General features: G+C 41.1%; 1 protein-coding gene across 2 annotated transcripts in view; it reads left to right on the forward strand.

The window, feature by feature from the left end:
* LOC117972821 (UV radiation resistance-associated protein-like) overlaps nucleotides 1-16,841 on the forward strand; it is a 77,434-nt gene extending 60,593 nt beyond the window's left edge. Inside the window, exons 14-15 of one of the 2 annotated variants that reach the window (XM_059027950.1) lie at nucleotides 7,001-7,092; nucleotides 13,142-16,841. In XM_059027950.1, coding sequence (XP_058883933.1) covers nucleotides 7,001-7,092; nucleotides 13,142-13,820 — 771 coding nt within the window. In that variant the 3' untranslated portion in view covers nucleotides 13,821-16,841. The remainder of the gene's footprint in view (nucleotides 1-7,000; nucleotides 7,093-13,141) is intronic. The other variant, XM_059027951.1, reaches the window with a different exon arrangement.
* Nucleotides 16,842-17,820: the final 979 nt, after the last annotated feature.

Below are 17,820 nucleotides of genomic sequence, written 5' to 3' on the forward strand. Positions count from 1 at the left end.
ACAGTTTACAGTATGTGTAACAGATAAACTAAAACCAATAGAATTGTGCCATCCAGATTTCCATAAAACTCTGCCAAAATGAGGTCTGTTTTTGTATCAGTTTTTGGAGTCTGGAAGCTATTCCGATACATGTCAGGATTCAGGATATTTCCACGCCATGTGGCTTTCATTAGCAGTTTTGAAGTTGTCAGTGACTTTTCATCTTCATCGGTACCCAGAATGTATTTTGTGAAGCGAGATATTTAAAGTTCAAAGAGGAGTTAATAAAATAAAGTCCTGCTAATTCCATGGAAGGTTATTTGAGACATTGTGTAATAGCTGTGCATTGTGCTGGCTAACTGGAGTAGTGTTGTATACAAACACATTATAACCTGGTTAGAAAACTTAAGTCCCCTGTCTGTCACAGATAATTACATCACACAGAATGTCTGTCAATTGTGTTAAAATGACTTCTATAGAGTGCTCTGTAAACATTTGAGTCTGCGGCTGTCACATTATGTAAAGTGTAAGAGGATCAATCCATTGCATGGGGATTTCATGCAAGAACATTCCGTTCTATTACTGACTGTAACTGTGACAGGTTTCCTTGCAGTATTAAAGAAGACCATTTGGACCTGGTTAGGTTTTATTCTCTGTAAACAAGGATGTCAGTAATCAAAAGCAAATGCCCCTTGCTTCATGTTACTGTGCAAACATACATATTAACAACAAATGACTATTTTACAGGAACATTTTATTTTTAAGTGGCTTGTCACTCCAGCAGCAGTTTATTCAGAGAAGCACGATTATGGAATATATTTTTTCATGTTTTGAAAAACTTTTTAGAAACTTCTTTTTTTTTTTTTTTTTTTTAAAGAAAATAACTAAAAAAATGTAGTTATTTCTAACCAGCTGAAGCGTGGTTTGTCAGTAAAAAGGGACAGGGCTGGGGGGGCGGGGATAAATGTTCTGAGAATATATGTTGACTGGTAACAGCTATCTAGCACATTTCACAAATAATAAACCTGCCATTTGAACTCAATTATATTTCAATGGGCTGTCACGGACAACACGTTCGTTCTGTTTTATTGTGCTCTGCACCATGAAAGCTGTGTAAATGTCTGCCAATACAGGCATGTTTTGAAGTGATTTAGATAAAGTTAAACAAGAAATATATATATATATATATATATATATATATACACTTAATAAAATGCAATGACGAGAAAGCACACATGCAGCAGCGGATGTAGGATAGCCTTAGTGTAGGAGACTGCTGGGATTGTGCGTGTACGTTGAGGGATTGGTAAAGTAATACAAAGTGAACAAATTAGACCAATGGCCACGTCTTGTATTCCTCAGAGCCAAGGTCTTGGCACTGAGATAAAAGGCGTCTCTGTATCTCTTTAATGGGACAGGATAGATTACATTTCTATTTTCCAGAACCGGGCCTTATTCAGGCTGCCCCCTGTGTTTACTTAGCAGTGTCACAAGTGGGAGTGATGTCAGCAGAGCAGCAATAACAAATGACAGAACGAATGCTCGGATCATGAGCAGCATTGGGATCGTCCGTCCGAACTGCTGCCCGGCGGTCAAACCGCGCTTTCAGTGACGCGACGCAAATCTGAAATGATTGACTTATCTTTTAAAATAGGCTGTTTTCAGGAAAGAGCTATGAGGAGAGAATAAAAATCAGAGGAAAAGGTGAGTAATGACAGTTTGTTTAAGGTTGAATAGAAGTGGGGGTTATGATTCGTTTATGGCAAGCCAGGAATATGTTTCCCTCTTTAACCCATTACTACCATGAAATAACATAGACCTCTCTAAAAATAACAACAGTTTAGTTCTGTCAACTAGCCATCGGCACCCTTCTTTAATACATATACCCGCACCTCAAACGAGATGGCTCATGGAAATGGGGGCAACTTCTTTGTTCTAGATTTTATGTACAGTTAGATGCCCTTTTAACTGTGACTTGATGCAGTTATTAAACGTTGTATTTCATCTTTAGTGACGTGGGTTCAGCTTCTGTTTCCCATCTTATAATACGTAGACACGCACACAGACGTTCGTTAACCCTTTACGGTACAAGGGACATATGTGTCCCACAAATAAATAAAAATGTTGCTAAGTTTTGTATTTTTGCAACGTGCTGCTGGAACAGGGCGCTTGGGAGTGCATGGGGAAATGGGCAAGCAGATCGGGGAGTTGGTATAGATACTGCTTTCAAAGCCAACCCATGGGACTTGTTCCATTCACTGCACTCCTAACATGCCGTTATAGAAAAGCAGTAATCAAAGAAATACTTTTCTAATGCAGTAATTGTCTTAACGAAGTATTGCATAGTGAAGGTCTTGGGCAGCACATTGGATTGTAATGAGACTCCTAGCACGAGCAACGTTCCCTCAAAGATTCTGCAATAGGAAGGATGGTCTTTAAACATTACTGAAGAACACAGGTGTCACCTGACTAGAACTGCTTTCTGAGGTGGAGCAAGCAATTTGAAATTTATCATGGCTTCCAATTTATGGGGATCTGTTTTAAAATGTTACACAAGAACTTTATTTTAACAGATGTGAAATATGCTCTAAAATCATCTGTTTTCTTTAGTACAGTATACCTACTTGCATTGTATGCATTTTAAGCATTGTACTAATTTGACAACTCTCTCCGGACTTCAGTCCGTCCACATGAATAGAAAACAGAAAGAAGCACAAAGGGCGACCCTCCTATCTGTTACAGACAGAGATCACATCAGCCTGACAGCTCGCGGGTTACTGTAAAAAAAAAAAAAAAAACACCCTGTCCTGGGTGCGGTTCAATCTGGGCCTCTCATGTTACAGGGGCCTTCAATGGAAAAGCTACATTTCTCACCGTGATCTTGTTAGCAGTTACAAAGCACCATCTACCAAGGGAAAAGGTGTCTCGAAGACTCGGCGCAGAGAGATCCTTCGAGTTTCAACACACAGGTGCTTTGAAATGGTGATACTCCTGCTGATAAGGCATGTTTGAATGATAGCTGCTATCTCTATAGTATATGAGAACATTGCAGGGGGAAAAAGCACACTAAACCTGGCTGAACTCGAGCATGAAGAGTTTCATCTCTTTCACAGTTTGGTATTTTTTTTTTTTTTTTTTTATAAAGTGAAATGTTGAGTTCTACATGTTATTTGATCATTGTAATATTGGCAGGCTCTTCACTTTTGGCCGGTTATTCTGTTTGGTAAACGCCTGGCATGTTCTGTTTCATCGACCGGGGAAATCTGCGATGTTTCGTATATGTAAACAAGATGTACATAAACTAGTGTAATGGGAGCTTGTGAGTTTAATGCAAGCCTTTTAGTTTGAACCAAAATACGTACTACTTTTGTCTGTATTTTACAAATTGAGTCTTTCCATTTTTATTTATTTTTGTGTACTGTAGGGATACACTTTTGCTTTAAGGGAAGTTGCTGTTTTAAGCGAGTTGCATTTCCCCCCCCCCCCCCCCCCTGCTTTCTATAAACCACGTGTTGCCACAAAAGTGTGTTCATTTAAACAGGCTGAGATGGAAAAACACTCTGGATTGGCTTCTCAGCTGGGGTAGCCCTGACAAATTGTAGGCAAGTTACACCTGTGGCCACATTTAATCAAAATAACTTCTTACAATAAAGCTTTCAGACTGTTTGTTTGTTTTTCTATCAACATAAATAATCTTATCGAAAAATATTGTTATCCATAACAGACCACTTCACAAGCAGATATTGACCGTTACAATTACTGAACACTTTTGGAACGTAGAAAATGATTTGCAGGAAGTTTTGCAAGATAAGTAGATCTGCAGAAAGTGTATATAAAATAAGAATATGCCCTGAGGACGTGAGAAAGCAATTGGGTTTCTTTTAAGACTGTGTGTGAAAAAATAAATCCTTTATTAAATGATAGTGGGGGTGGGGGGATATTCTGCTGATTTATGAAGGCACTTGCATGGGGCAGTATTAAATATGGGGATTGCAAGCCAGCAAGAAGGGTTGTAAAAGTTCGTTTCATTATAGAAATCATGAATGGTGTTCCTAAAAGTAAAAGCCATCTGCTCTGAAACTGTCTTAACATAATGATATACCGTTTCATTGCTATATTATTTTAACCTCTGGCATATGAATGGTACAGTCCACATTGAGAGCTCGGCTGTCGGTCGTGCACACACTGTGATCACACTTGGAAAGTAGACTTGTGCAAATCCTGGAATTTCATAGGTTTAGAACATGTGTTGCATTTTGTTGAATTTGATCTTTGTTGCACTATTGTATTTACAATATTTGGGCAGGAATAAAAAAAAAGGCAAACCAGTTGCACGTCCATAATTTAATTTTAGTAAAAAAAAAAAAAAAACTTTTATTTTTCCAGTTGGGAAGCATGAGAACAGACATGCCTGGAACCGGATCAGTGCATTACCAACTAGATAACTTGCCAGCTTTAGCAACCAAAAAAAAAAGAAAAGGAATGGCATTGCTTCAGTTGTAATAAAAGAATATTAATGTTGCCTTTTTGATAGCAGCTCTCTTTGGTCTTGCTTTGCATGTGGACACAGCGTTTAGACATTTGGCAGCACTAGACTGCATTACCCCAGCACAGTGGTACTCCCTTATGGCTTGCTGTGTTATTCTTGCAGCATTTCAGCACCAAATGGGATGTCAAACGCTCTTCCTCTTCTGCATCATAACTGATTACAAAATGTGAAGAAAAAAAAACCTAGCAGAACTAAGTTGTGAGAGAGCTGCATGCTTTGTGAAAGGGCTGGCTGGGGTTCAGCAGGACTAAACCGTTCCAGGGTTTAGCAGCAGTGAAACTCAGGGTTTTAGTCAAATGTCCTGTTTATTCTGTACATGCGCTGGCAGTCACTTAGGGCATGTGTTAATACTTAAGCAACTGGGTCTGCTATTGGCCTTGCAAACAGAGAATCTTTTAACAGTGTAAGAAAAAGATATAGATGACTTTATGATAAAAAATAAATAAATACAAATAGTAACACATGTTTCCAACTGGGGATTTATTGTTTTTTTGTTTTTTTAGTTTTCATATTACACGGCAACAAGTACCGCACGGGCACCTTATTAGATGACTTTAAAAAAGATTTTATATATCCTCTGTTGTAGCTAGCAAATACTTTTATCAGGACTGCAAAATAAACATTTTTTTTTTTGTATAGTATGTGCTTCAGCACAAGCCCAGATATCCACATACTCCTTCTGTCTTGCTGTTGCCAAGCAGGGCTATTAACAGTTGACCTGGTGGTTTGTTTTGTCTTGCTTCCAGGCCCCCTGTCTTTCAGCTAATGCTTTTATTAGTAAAGCTTCATAAACAGAAGGGACAAAGCTAACATGTCCTGTTTGATCTATAGTTTGTTGAAATAAAACAAAAAAAGGTATTGAGGGACATTTAAAGATGAAAGGATTCATTGTGTTTGGTTGGGTGTCACAGAGTACAGGTAGTTTCAATAACTTAAGTGGGAATGTCTAATGTTAGTTACTACGAGAGCAACAGATTACAGGGGAAAAAAACTGGACTTTAAAAAGTGTGTCAAAATTAAAATATAATAATCTCAAAACCTTTTCACTTGCAATAGATGTTTCACCCCTGGTGTTTTTCACTTTGCAGGAGATGGTTCTGGTGTTTTTCACTTTGCAGGAGATGGTTTTGGTGTTTCACTTTGCAGGAGATGGTTCTGGTGTTTTTCACTTTGCAGGAGATGGTTCTGGTGTTTCACTTTGCAGGAGATGGTTCTGATGTTTCACTTTGCAGGAGATGGTTCTGGTGTTTTTCACTTTGCAGGAGATGGTTCTGGTGTTTTTCACTTTGCAGGAGATGGTTCTGGTATTTCTCTTTGCAGGAGATGTTTCTGGTGTTTTTCACTTTGCAGGAGATGGTTCTGGTATTTTTCACTTTTCAGGAGATGTTTCTGGTGTTTTTCACTTTGCAGGAGATGTTTCTGGTGTTTTTCACTTTGCAGGAGATGGTTCTGGTATTTCTCTTTGCAGGAGATGGTTCTGGTGTTTCACTTTGCAGGAGATGGTTCTGGTGTTTTTCACTTTGCAGGAGATGGTTCTGGTGTTTCACTTTGCAGGAGATGGTTCTGGTGTTTTTCACTTTGCAGGAGATGGTTCTGGTGTTTCACTTTGCAGGAGATGGTTCTGGTGTTTCACTTTGCAGGAGATGGTTCTGGTGTTTTTCACTTTGCAGGAGATGGTTCTGGTGTTTTTCACTTTGCAGGAGATGGTTCTGGTGTTTCACTTTGCAGGAGATGGTTCTGGTGTTTTTCACTTTGCAGGAGATGGTTCTGGTATTTCTCTTTGCAGGAGATGGTTCTGGTGTTTTTCACTTTGCAGGAGATGGTTCTGGTGTTTTTCACTTTGCTGGAGATGGTTTTGGTGTTTTTCACTTTGCTGGAGATGGTTCTGGTGTTTTTCACTTTGCTGGAGATGGTTCTGGTGTTTTTCACTTTGCTGGAGATGGTTCTGGTGTTTTTCACTTTGCTGGAGATGGTTCTGGTGTTTTTCACTTTGCTGGAGATGATTCTGGTATTTTTCACTTTGCAGTAGATGATTCTGGTGTTTTTCACTTTGCAGGAGATGGTTCTGGTGTTTTTCACTTTGCAGGAGATGGTTCTGGTATTTCTCTTTGCAGGAGATGTTTCACCCCTGGTATTTTCTCTCTTTTTGCAGTAGGTGTTTTCTCTGTTTTAACACAGAGTCCCTATACTTTGCATGCCAGGTGTTTTATTTCTGCAGTGTTATTGAGAGACCACTTCAGTAACCCAGTTGAAGTGTTTTTGGGGAGAATATGTGCCCAATGTGTCAAAATGAATTACACTGACTTCGGAGAAGGGAACCCAGGATTTTCGTTTTTATGTATTTCAGTTTTGAAGTTGTTCTGCTTCACGTTTTACAGTTTTCTCAGAAATTAAATCAAGAGACTCTCAGACTAATGCACAATGAAAACATTCTTGTGTAAAAATATAAACTTATTACGGTTCTCTCTCCAGCTGAGATACCAACATGCCCTGTCGACTCCAGACCTACGTCAAACCCTCCCGAACCTAAAGAACTTTCTGGAACATGGGCTGATGGTGCGGTGGTGAGTAACACACTTCATCTGTTTTGCCCTGTTTGCTGGTCCCCTATAATTCCTGTCTTCCTGGATATGCCTTATTACTGTGCCGTATGCCGGACCTGCTTGTTACTGCGCCGTATGCCGGACCTGCTTGTTACTGCGCCGTATGCCGGACCTGCTTGTTACTGCGCCGTATGCCGGACCTGCTTGTTACTGCGCCGTATGCTGGACCTGCTTGTTACTGCGCCGTATGCTGGACCTGCTTGTTACTGCGCCGTATGCTGGACTTGCTTGTTACTGCACCGTATGCTAGACCTGCTTATTACTGGTCTCTGTATTATACAGGATAGAAAAAAAAAACTCATTGCATAGCTGTTCGATCCATTCCTGGTTTTACTAGGAGTTTAATAAGACACACCTGAGCTTCTTGCATACACACTCTGGCTAATCAAGCTGGTATTAAAACCTGGAATGGGTAAAACTGCTATGCAATAAGAATCTTATTTCTATCCCTGATTGCTCTTCCTGCTAACATGGCACCACTGTCCCACATCGTTCGAAGTCAGGCATCTGTCTCCTTGGAGATGAAATGAAGCTGTATTTATACAGTACCTTTTTATATTTGTCGGCATGAATGTTCATCAAATCAGCAAACGCCTGACGTGGTACAGTGCATGTCAGGGGCGGTCCATACCTTTCCCAGATGCTGCAGAATATCATTTATATCTACACCTTCCTTTGAGGGCAATGCAACATGAAAACATGACCATTTCAGAGCAGTGTGTTACAAGCTAGTTAGGAAGTGTACAGATGTACTGTGATGTGAGCTTTGCAGAGACAGTGCAGCTATCTCTAATCTAAATTAATAAAGGCTGTTAGGCTTCGCACATGGTCCCTGGAGTCCAGGTCAGGAAAAAACCATGTTAGAAAGTAATTGTATTCCCAAGTTAAAGGTCTTTGCTTTAAATCTCTAAGATCAAACAGATGACATGGCAGGCCACGGAGGAAAGGTTGAAGTGAGCAGCAGCTTTGCACCCCCAGGCTGCTATTGAAAGATTGCAGAGCCACGGAAGTGTGCAATTCAATCACTGTTCTGAAATCGCTTAACTTCAACAACCGCCCCTTCAGGGTCTCTTCTCAGATACGGCATGAGCATTTGAATACCTCTTCTACAGCCCTGTACTCAGGTTACTGAATTCTGGAAACACGGTGTGGAGTTTGGACTGACAGAACAGACTCCAGAACGCCAGTGCCTTGCACTGCAAGGCCTGCTTACGCTTGCTGTATTGAGGTGTTTCAGTGTGTTTCCGCTTGCTGTATTGAGGTGTTTCAGTTTCAAATTTTTCAATTTGTCAGTTTTTCATTAAGCATATCGAAAACTACAAAGCAGTATGTAATTCAATATGTTAACGTAACATTATTCAGCAGGTTTCACTTGACTTTCTGAAGCAAAATGTGTTAATTCTTCAGGGTGATGCAAAAAATGTGTCCATAGCTGTATACCTTAATGTAGATCATTCTTCGAGTGGATATTGTCATTTTATTTTTAGATATTATTATTAATAAATAATAATGTTTCACCCCTGCTGGCGCATTGCAGAGGGAATGACCAGAGACAATGTATCGGTTTGTATTGCATTATGTTGCCACTGGCATCAGTCTGCTCTCTTATCTTGGGTCATTTCTTTGGCATTGTTGTTGCTTTCACGTGAAATGCTTTTCTGTTACATTTGCTTAGTGGGGTTGAGATTTCAGACTGCTCACTGGATTCAGAGGTGTTTTTTTCTTCCATAGGATTTGATATTTTTTGGTAAATATCACATAAATAGGCACAGGCTTATTTGGGTACAAACTGTTTTCTGTGAAAATGCTGCTATTCCTTTTGCTTCATATAAGTACCAATGAGCCTGTCTCTGAATAGAATTATTACTACACAACAGCATGCTAGAATACCATATTAAAGGCTGGTAGGTAGATTTCTAATGGATGTTTTGCTTTTTTTTCTTTCTGTCTTCAACGATTATCCAGTATACAAGTTCATGCTTTATTCTGTGCCGTTTAGCGTGAACTCAGAATTCCCACAAAACTGTTCCCTAGAGCTTCCGATACTTAGAATGACAAATGAAGTAAACCCGGCATAAGTGTATTGAGTAGAAGAGTATTGCTTGTTTGGGAATACTGTGCTTTCAAGTGTAAACAAGAGGAATATTGGATATACTATATATATTGGATATATAACTTCCAGACCTGAACTGAATGTGCAACTACAGTAGATACAGTTTCTATATATATCCACACACACACACACACACAGCATCACGCGCTGCAGCTGCAGAGAGTTAAGAGAGTTAACGGGGGTATGAGTTCAGGAAGTCTCAGATTAGTTTCTTCTGTTCTAGGATACATACCCAGGGAGTAATTTGCTTTCCAGAATCTGAGCAGCCGTGCCTCCTGTATGGTATCAATTCTGCATAGCGGGAGTTCGGAGCGGATTTTCATTCCCGGGCAGGGGAGCACATTTTGCAGGCAGGGGTCTTGGCAGAGGCTTGAGCATTTTTGACCCTCGCGATTGCTCATTCCGTCTCTGCTGGTAAGCCCGCGGAACTGGCAGCATCTTAAAAATGGAGAGAATGGAAACACTTAAAAGGTGTTGGTTTGGGAGGGGCTTAGCAGGCAAGGCTTGCTTTGGAAGGACCTGAAGCTTGCCTGGGAACAAAGGAGTAACACTTTTGCTTTCCAGCTTTGCAGTCTCTTACACTTTTAAATGGAAAAGCCTGCGAAGTTTAAAATCAACACATTTTAGCATATTCCTGTGCAGCTCACACTGGAGGCGGCTCTGGCATGAGTTCACAGATCACAGCCTCATTCCTCAGCGCCGTTCGAGCGAGCTGATTAGATGCAGGTTGTTCAGTTTGGCACCGAAGCCCCAGTCCTGTTTTTTAACATTCTCAGAATTTGGTATGTGTAAAGTTATAAAGGAGGGTGGAAACGTTCCTTTTTTCTTGCCTGCCGAAGCTCACGCTTGATCATTTATATGTATCGGCTGCCCCAGACAAAGTGTATCCATGCAAAGAAAATACGTGGCTTCAAACCCTTGAGGTCCCGTGCAAAGTGTTCATCTGCACTCTCGAGTAAACCCTTTAATGACCTTTAATATCTCACCCACTTAAAACATAAAGATACATTCCCAGCATAAGATCCAGTTATTATGTTTTGAGTTACTGTAGTACGATCAGATTTTGAAAATGTGTGTGAAATTTTATACTCAGATTTTCACACCGGGAAAAGTATTGAAATGATCTGTTTTAAACACCACGTGTATTGCTCTGGAGACATGAGCAAAGATTATACAATGTGAGCATGGATACTTGATTAAAGAAGGTTCTCACTTTCTGTGCCTTACTGTCAGATAGTCAATTACGTTTGTGCATACCTTCCTGTCAAAGCCTGCCAGTTATTAGACACAGCGGGTTTGTTAACAGCAGGAGCAGTCAGTGCTCCAGATAAGCTGTGTACTGGGTGCTTTACACATTGAAAGTATGAATTTACGCATGCTATATAAATGTAATGTGTAAAGAGTACTCAGTGCAATTCTGCTGCACAGCTTGAGTTTGCATGTTGTCTAGCTTCTTGTACTTTGTTGGTTCCCAGAGTCTCATTTGGCCGTTTGATTGAGAGCACGCCCTTTACATATGATTATAAGCAATGCGATAGGAATTCTTAGTGACCCATCAAATAGTATAGTGACTGCCTCTGGAAGCGTCTTTCTTTTCTTGATATGAATCGGTACAGTCTGTTCAAAGCTGCCTTGTTTCAGTCTTCGTCTCGAGGCACAGCTGGGTGTGCTAACAGTATTCTTTGTTCTGCTCTATTTTATGGTCCTGTTCATTTCAGCATCAGAAGGACTCGGTGCTGTGGTATGCTGAGGGTGTCTTGCGTCTTTGGGAACTGTTTGCATGATAATCTGTTCAGGTTCTTTCAAATACATCTTTTGTTGTTCACTTTATTCCTTATTACTTACTCATTGTCATAGATAGATAGATAGATAGATAGATAGATAGATAGATAACACATCTTACTTAAAGAAATGTGAAATCTGGCTGATTTGTATTACTACACAACACTGTTTAATCACGTAATTCCTTTAGGACAAAAGATTCTTCCTGGGTTATTTAATAAAACAACACTTGTAATTTTTTTTTCCGCAAAGAATAACAGCAACAGTTTTTATCGTGTAGCTTGGTATCAGCAGCATTCTTACAACTCAGGGCTGCTTTTTAAACCACACTTTGTAAAAGAAAGGAGTTTGCAAAGTTTGGGGCTGGTGCACAGCCAACTAACAGCTTAGGCAAACTTCTCAAAGGAGAACGAGCAGCAAGACGGATACAAATCCAAATGTATCAATTCCAATGCAGTGCGGCAGAGAGGAGGCGGTGTGGAGAGGCTGGGGCGAGAGCCTTCCATCTTTCTTTATTGCTGAGTTAGATAACATTGTGAGGAGTTTTCTTTGAAGTGGGGACCATCTATTGTGTCAATATATTTACAGATCTTAGAGTAACAAATAACCCACTCCTAGAAGTTCCACTACTCTCTTTCTTTTTTTAAATGTTTTTATTTATTTTTATTTTTTACACTTACTGGTGCACGAAGCATGTATGCTAACAATCTCACCCTTGGGAGCCATGTGTTTGTGTTTAAAACGTGCCCCTTTATCACATTAATTACCACCCTGATTTCACTAATAACTAAGGTTGTCCATTCCCTTTTCCGTTGTATGCCAACTGTAAGCGATTATAAGAGCCCTTAAATGAGTACGCTGGGGTAAGCAATAACTAAAGACTAAGGTAATCCACAGACCTGCTGATTTTAGATTGTATGTCTGGAGGGAGTAGTTTTAAGTACATGTATTTATTCTTTGCTTCATGTACAGTAAATGCAAGTTCCTCTTGGGGCCGTGCATACAGAGGCTCTACATTCTTACTTATTTCCCAGTCTCTGGTCATGATTTATTCATTTCGATTCTGGGCAGTGTTGTACAACAGGGGTCAAACGTTGAGGCTACTATTCAACTGCAGTCACCCAAAAGTACTATTTAATTGCCTCCAGCGTTCCTATCGCAATGCAAACTGTGTAACGTCAGAGTAAAACAAGCAATAGCCCTGAAAGCAATCGCATGAAAGGTGGCCTGCTACCTTTGATTTAGAGTGGCAGAGGAAGGCACTGGAACTGAAAACTCAACGTGCAGTATTGCAGTGCTTTAGCCAGAGATAGCTGGTACCTTCTCTCGTGTGCTCTTTATCAGAACATTGCTGTCTGAGCAGGTGTTTCAAGTTACCCAAGGAAGGTCTCTTAGATCATTGTAAGGAGAACTGCTGCCAACTTTGACTTTAAGTTCCTGCTGTTTCATGTGGAGAAATATGTTCTGAAAGTGAAGAGGTGATTTATTTAGCACGCCTGTTTCCGTCATGGGTCTCTCCTTGCATGTCCGACCCAAAGAGGTTGAACCTTAAAAATATTTCATCTGCAGGTTGCGTGATTGATTGGGTGGTTTGTACCCTGGTTTGCAGAGTGCTTGAGACCGTGGTTCTCAAACCAGCAGTTTGAACACTTCTTCATACATCATCTGTCGTTTAACAAAAGGTGCACATTGGTAACACCTTAAGCAAATGTAGCCGTTTTATTCATAAGCTGATTGAGGGTCACTGGTGTGATGTTATTGAATGCTGAACTACTTGAGAGAGTCTGACGGCATTCCAATCACCTTCACAGAAAGCTTTGATTGATATGACAGGAGAAGGAGGCTGTATTTTATCAAACAGACCACTAGGGCCTGAAGAAGTAGCAAGTGCAATTTAGACCAGCTTAGTGATTTCCCAAAGCTACAAAAATACAAGTAGGGTGATAGTTATTTACGCTGATGGTAAAATATAAGCCCTCTGCACCAAAAATAATATTTGTATTCTGAATTATGACCCAGAGTGTATAGAGTGCTTGCTATGTAATTACAAAACGGCGCATGTTTTACTTCATCACATTCATTTTGTTCTTCCTTTTCTTTCCTCTTCCCTCCAAGTGATCGACATCAGATGTCAAGCGCGATCCCCGTCCCGCTAAAATCGCACATGACCACCTCCGAGACGGGCTACCCGACCAGGACCACCTCCCCAGAGAGAGGCCTTCGCAAGCGGGCCATCTCTGAGACCGACCAGCCACAGTACAGAACCCCTCCGCCCAGCTACAACACAGCAACCACCCAGCCCATAGCCCTGCTGGCACCTCCAAGGGGTTCTTCTGCTGCTAAACCCGTGTCGTCTTCTTTAGACGCTGCCATTGACTTTTCTAAAAGCATGGAGGCAGGAAAGGCTCTAAACAACGACAATGGCGGCGTCTCAGACTCGATGAGAGACACGAGTGACCAGCCGGGCTCCAGCCCCCAGCACTCAGGCACGCTGAACGGGTCGGCCTTGCCCAGCGAGGACAACTTGCTCACGTTAAGCGGGGAGTTGCGCTGCTCCGTGGAGCAAGCCGAGGAGATCATGGGCACGGAGGCCACGGGGTACAGCGTGGGGGGGGAGCACAGCCTGGAGGGGTTCACGTGCATCCCAGTGGACCACGCCGTGGCCGTGGAGTGTGACGAGCAGGTCCTGGGGGAGCTGGACGTCACTGGCTTTGAGGAGTTCTCCCGCCGCATCTATGCACTAAATGAAAACATGTCGAGCTTCCGCAGACCACGCAAGAACTTGGAGAAGTGAGCTAGATCGTGATCGGGTGTGGACCTTTAACCAAGCTACAAGTACAAAAAGATAAAGAAAGAAATAAAGAAGAATCTGAAATGAAGACAGATTTGCACTTCTTAAATGAAATTCTAGTATTAATTATGGCTTATGTATGACCTTTTTAAGGTGCAGGGAACACAGATCCCATGCATGTAACAGTAAATGAAAAATGTTATGATTTTCGATCCCCCTTCCAAACCCAGATTCTGTCACTACCAGGGTACCTGCTCTACAGTGACCTCTGCTGGTAAGGAGGAGGTCAGTAAACTGATGGGTCTTAACCACACATGGAGTCAGGGTCAGAATGCTCTTTCTGAAGACATTCTCCTGTGCCTGTCACACCTGTTAGTTTTATTAATATAATATAATATAGCAGAACATAAATGCTATACTAACACAAGTTAAAAGCAGTAATGACCAATATGTATTATATATTGCATACTGTGAACAATTAGCTTAAAACAATACAAGCAGATTGGTTATAATTATTGGTATAATAATAGCAGTTAATCAGTATTTTCCTTTTTTTTTTTCTATTTACATGTCAGGTGGGTTTGAAGTGTGGGTTTCAGGTGATCTGGCAGGCTGGCTTCACTTAAACGGGGAACGAAGCAGGAGTTCAATGTAATTGCACAGTGCAGAGTGCTGGTAGTGTGTGGTAGCTGTTATCTAGAATGGCAATGTTGCTGCTTTTCTTCTTGTGTCCTGCGCAAGAACATTTTAAAACTCCCATCGCTCAATATAGGAAGAGGTATCTGTGCTTTGATCGAGAGAGTCGGTGTACGCATTCCTGTGTATTGCACTCTGTGAAATACAGATTGCTGTCATTAACATTAAACCAAACACCGGGGGGGGTACTGCTGTGCACTGCTGCCAAACATGGCACTGCAAAACGCAAGCAGGAGGTTGGAGACTGAATTTCATTTCTATTCATTTTATTTGTACGTTTAGTTGCATCTGTGTTTATTATACAGAAGGGATGGGGGGGTTCAGCTGGTCAATGCCATTTACACCATTTACGGTGCACAAGAAACATTCAATTCCCCCTACACCCCAGACTCATCAAAGCAATTGGATTGTGCAGAAAGTACTGTATCAGCCCTTTGTGGGGCTAGGGACCTTGACTTGATAGGAAGCTTCAGAAATACAAGATTAAAGAGGCTATGGATCTGTTTATCATGCTAGCAATTCCACACAAACAGTATTCTACTGGATTGTCTTAACGGTGCCCCTGGATTTACATGTTGTATTCAGTGCTGAATAATCCTCATTTAAATGTAGCCCCTTGCATGTCACAGTGAAACCTTTATTATCAGGTCATTTAACAGTTACAGTTCACAGTCCCATAGCTACGGTATGGTCTGCAATAGGGAGCATGTCAATATCAGATCAGCCCGTGTACCTCTGCCTGCGCTGTGTGTGTGCTGATTCTCTCTTCAACACAGCAGTACAGTACAGTGTGCACTGCAGTAACAGTAATAGATGCTGATTCCAAACCCAGCAGAGCCGGGAGATCAGAGCTTTCCAGAGCTGAGCTGTGCACTGCACGGGGTAAAGCAGCAGTTAAGGCTGCTCCTGTTCTAGGATGAGTGGTTTACCTGTGCCAGGATGGAAGAGAATAGGAAAGGATTGTCAGTCCTCATCCCACTGAGACTCCAGCCCTCAGAACCAACACCCGACTCTACCCTTCTCCCAAAAAGAAAAGTTAGTGCAAAAAGAGTCCTATAGAATCATTTCAGCTTTATTTATCAAGCAAAGACATTACACTGCCCCGAACAGCCAAAATTGTAGTGGTGACTTTTGTTCTGTTTTGTTTTATAAATGTCACCAAGGAGCCCTGTTCACAATGCTATTATTTACTTTTGAGATTGTCATTAAAAGAAACCGTGACATTTAATTAATCAAAGCTTACTTTTTTTTTTTTTCTTTTCAATGCTTCACGAGTTAAAGCTTTGTGCACAGGGACCTCTGTTTCAAACCCAGTTGTGTACTTTATTGTTTTGTTTTTTGTGTTAATGTCAATAACTAAACGGTGTACGTTTCTGTGGTTTGGAAAGGATCTAACCCACCCTGCCCCTTCACCTTGAACCTCATCGCACCGGGAGGAGAGACACAGGGACACTGTTTCAATGCTTTCTTGTCTGTCATCTTGGCTTCAGCTTGTTTCTGTTTGTTCCCTGGTGTTAGTCCTTCTCTTCTTTAGTTCAGTTCGGTCTAGGCACCTCCTTCAATGATTCTTATGACTCTGATGTGTGTGTGTTTGTACGCTAGGCTGTGCTTTTTAGTTATGTCTTTTATGAACGATTCCACCAACATGATTTTATAATAGAATAAGTATGCAATACAGGTTTCGCTGCACATACCAATCTGTTCAATATTATGTTACTGTGCTTCTCTCTCACTGTTCTCTGAATGCCCTTCCCAGCAAGGCAATATTGACTGGTGGATTTTGAAGAAGTCACTTTTTACAGCACGCAGCTTAGAATTGCAAACACAATTCCCAACTAATAACCCAAATGTAACTTTGAATCCTTCTGCTAAATAAATCGGGACGCAAACAAATCTGTATTTTTAATAAACATCGATATTACTCTTTTTTGGAGTTTGAATAATGTGCATCTTTTAGGTGCCTATTGCATTATGTATCTAAATACCCAATTAATGCATTTTCATACATGTTACTGTACAGTACCTACTTGCAAAAGTGTGCTTGTGTGAGGATCTTAGTACAGTGATCTGTTAGTAACCAAATCATATGCTACCAACAGTGCCACAGCTCCGAATACAACAAAGTACTGTGCTATTGTGAACAGTCAATGCACACTCGCATGCAAACCATGGGAACTCCTAGATAAGCCTTTCTGTCATACAACAGATCTGACTGGGTATACTGACTGTTGACATTAATTGTATTCTTGTATGCTTATCAGGGTTGATGCTGTGTATATAATTTTTGTATGCACATTTTTTTTTTAATTAAAGTTCATGATCAAACTATTTTGTAACTTATTTGGCACTGTTTTTTTATGCTGAAAGATGCCCTACAGAACATACTGCAAACACAAGCCGTCAGTCAACCACCTGTCTTGTCATTCGCTGTTAACAGATTGTATCTAATTAACAACAAGCGCTGGGCCACCCACTGCTCGTTTCATCTGGGCTTTTGGATTACATTTTTGGAGGACACAAGACATGATTAAATAACCATTTAGACTGTAAACAAAGGATTTCCTTCTTTCAAATCTGGGTAAATTGAGATTGCATCTTACTGTAAACTATTTGCAAAAAGGAAATGTGCATGTTTATATGGTATAAAAAAAATAGAAATATTTATTATTGATCCTTGGAGAGAGAAAATCATGAAACATCACATCATGGTATGTTGCTTTCTTGTAAATAGCACAAGCGGATGTTTGTATTGTGAATTTGAAGGTCATTAAGGCTCATCACTGGAAAACAGTGAGAAATGAGGAACAGACAGAATAATGTCGTAGCAGTGGCTCAAACATGAAATGTTAATGTGCAGTGAATGTTAGCTGAAGATAAAGAGCTGGGAAGACATAACCCTGTCACAGAAGCCGTGGTGTAGTGTTCAGATCTCTGTGAGCCCTGGATAAGATTCCGGTGCCTGGGAACGGTACACTGCCCCAGGGACAGACGGCAAGCCCATCCACTTTCCAGGCAAAACACCAACAAATAATAATAAGCTCTGAGGAGAAGCAGAAGCTGCTGTGCAGAGCGTGCAGGTGCAAAACGGCTTTCATGTTCTGCCCCAGAGGTGGCTGCACATCAGTGGCTGCTCAATGGTCCAGGGCCGTGTGCATGAAAGGAGCTCTGTAAATCCCAGGTCAGCAGCTGCCTGGGTCTGTCCCTCATTACAAACCTGCTCCTGCGTGCGTCTCTCATCGAGGTCCAACCACCAAAGAAACCGCGGTGTCCTAAGAGGACCATGCACTTGGTGTGTTGTAATCTTCCA

This window comes from Acipenser ruthenus, chromosome 8, assembly GCF_902713425.1.
Source record: "Acipenser ruthenus chromosome 8, fAciRut3.2 maternal haplotype, whole genome shotgun sequence".
Classification (NCBI taxonomy): Eukaryota; Metazoa; Chordata; class Actinopteri; order Acipenseriformes; family Acipenseridae; genus Acipenser; species Acipenser ruthenus.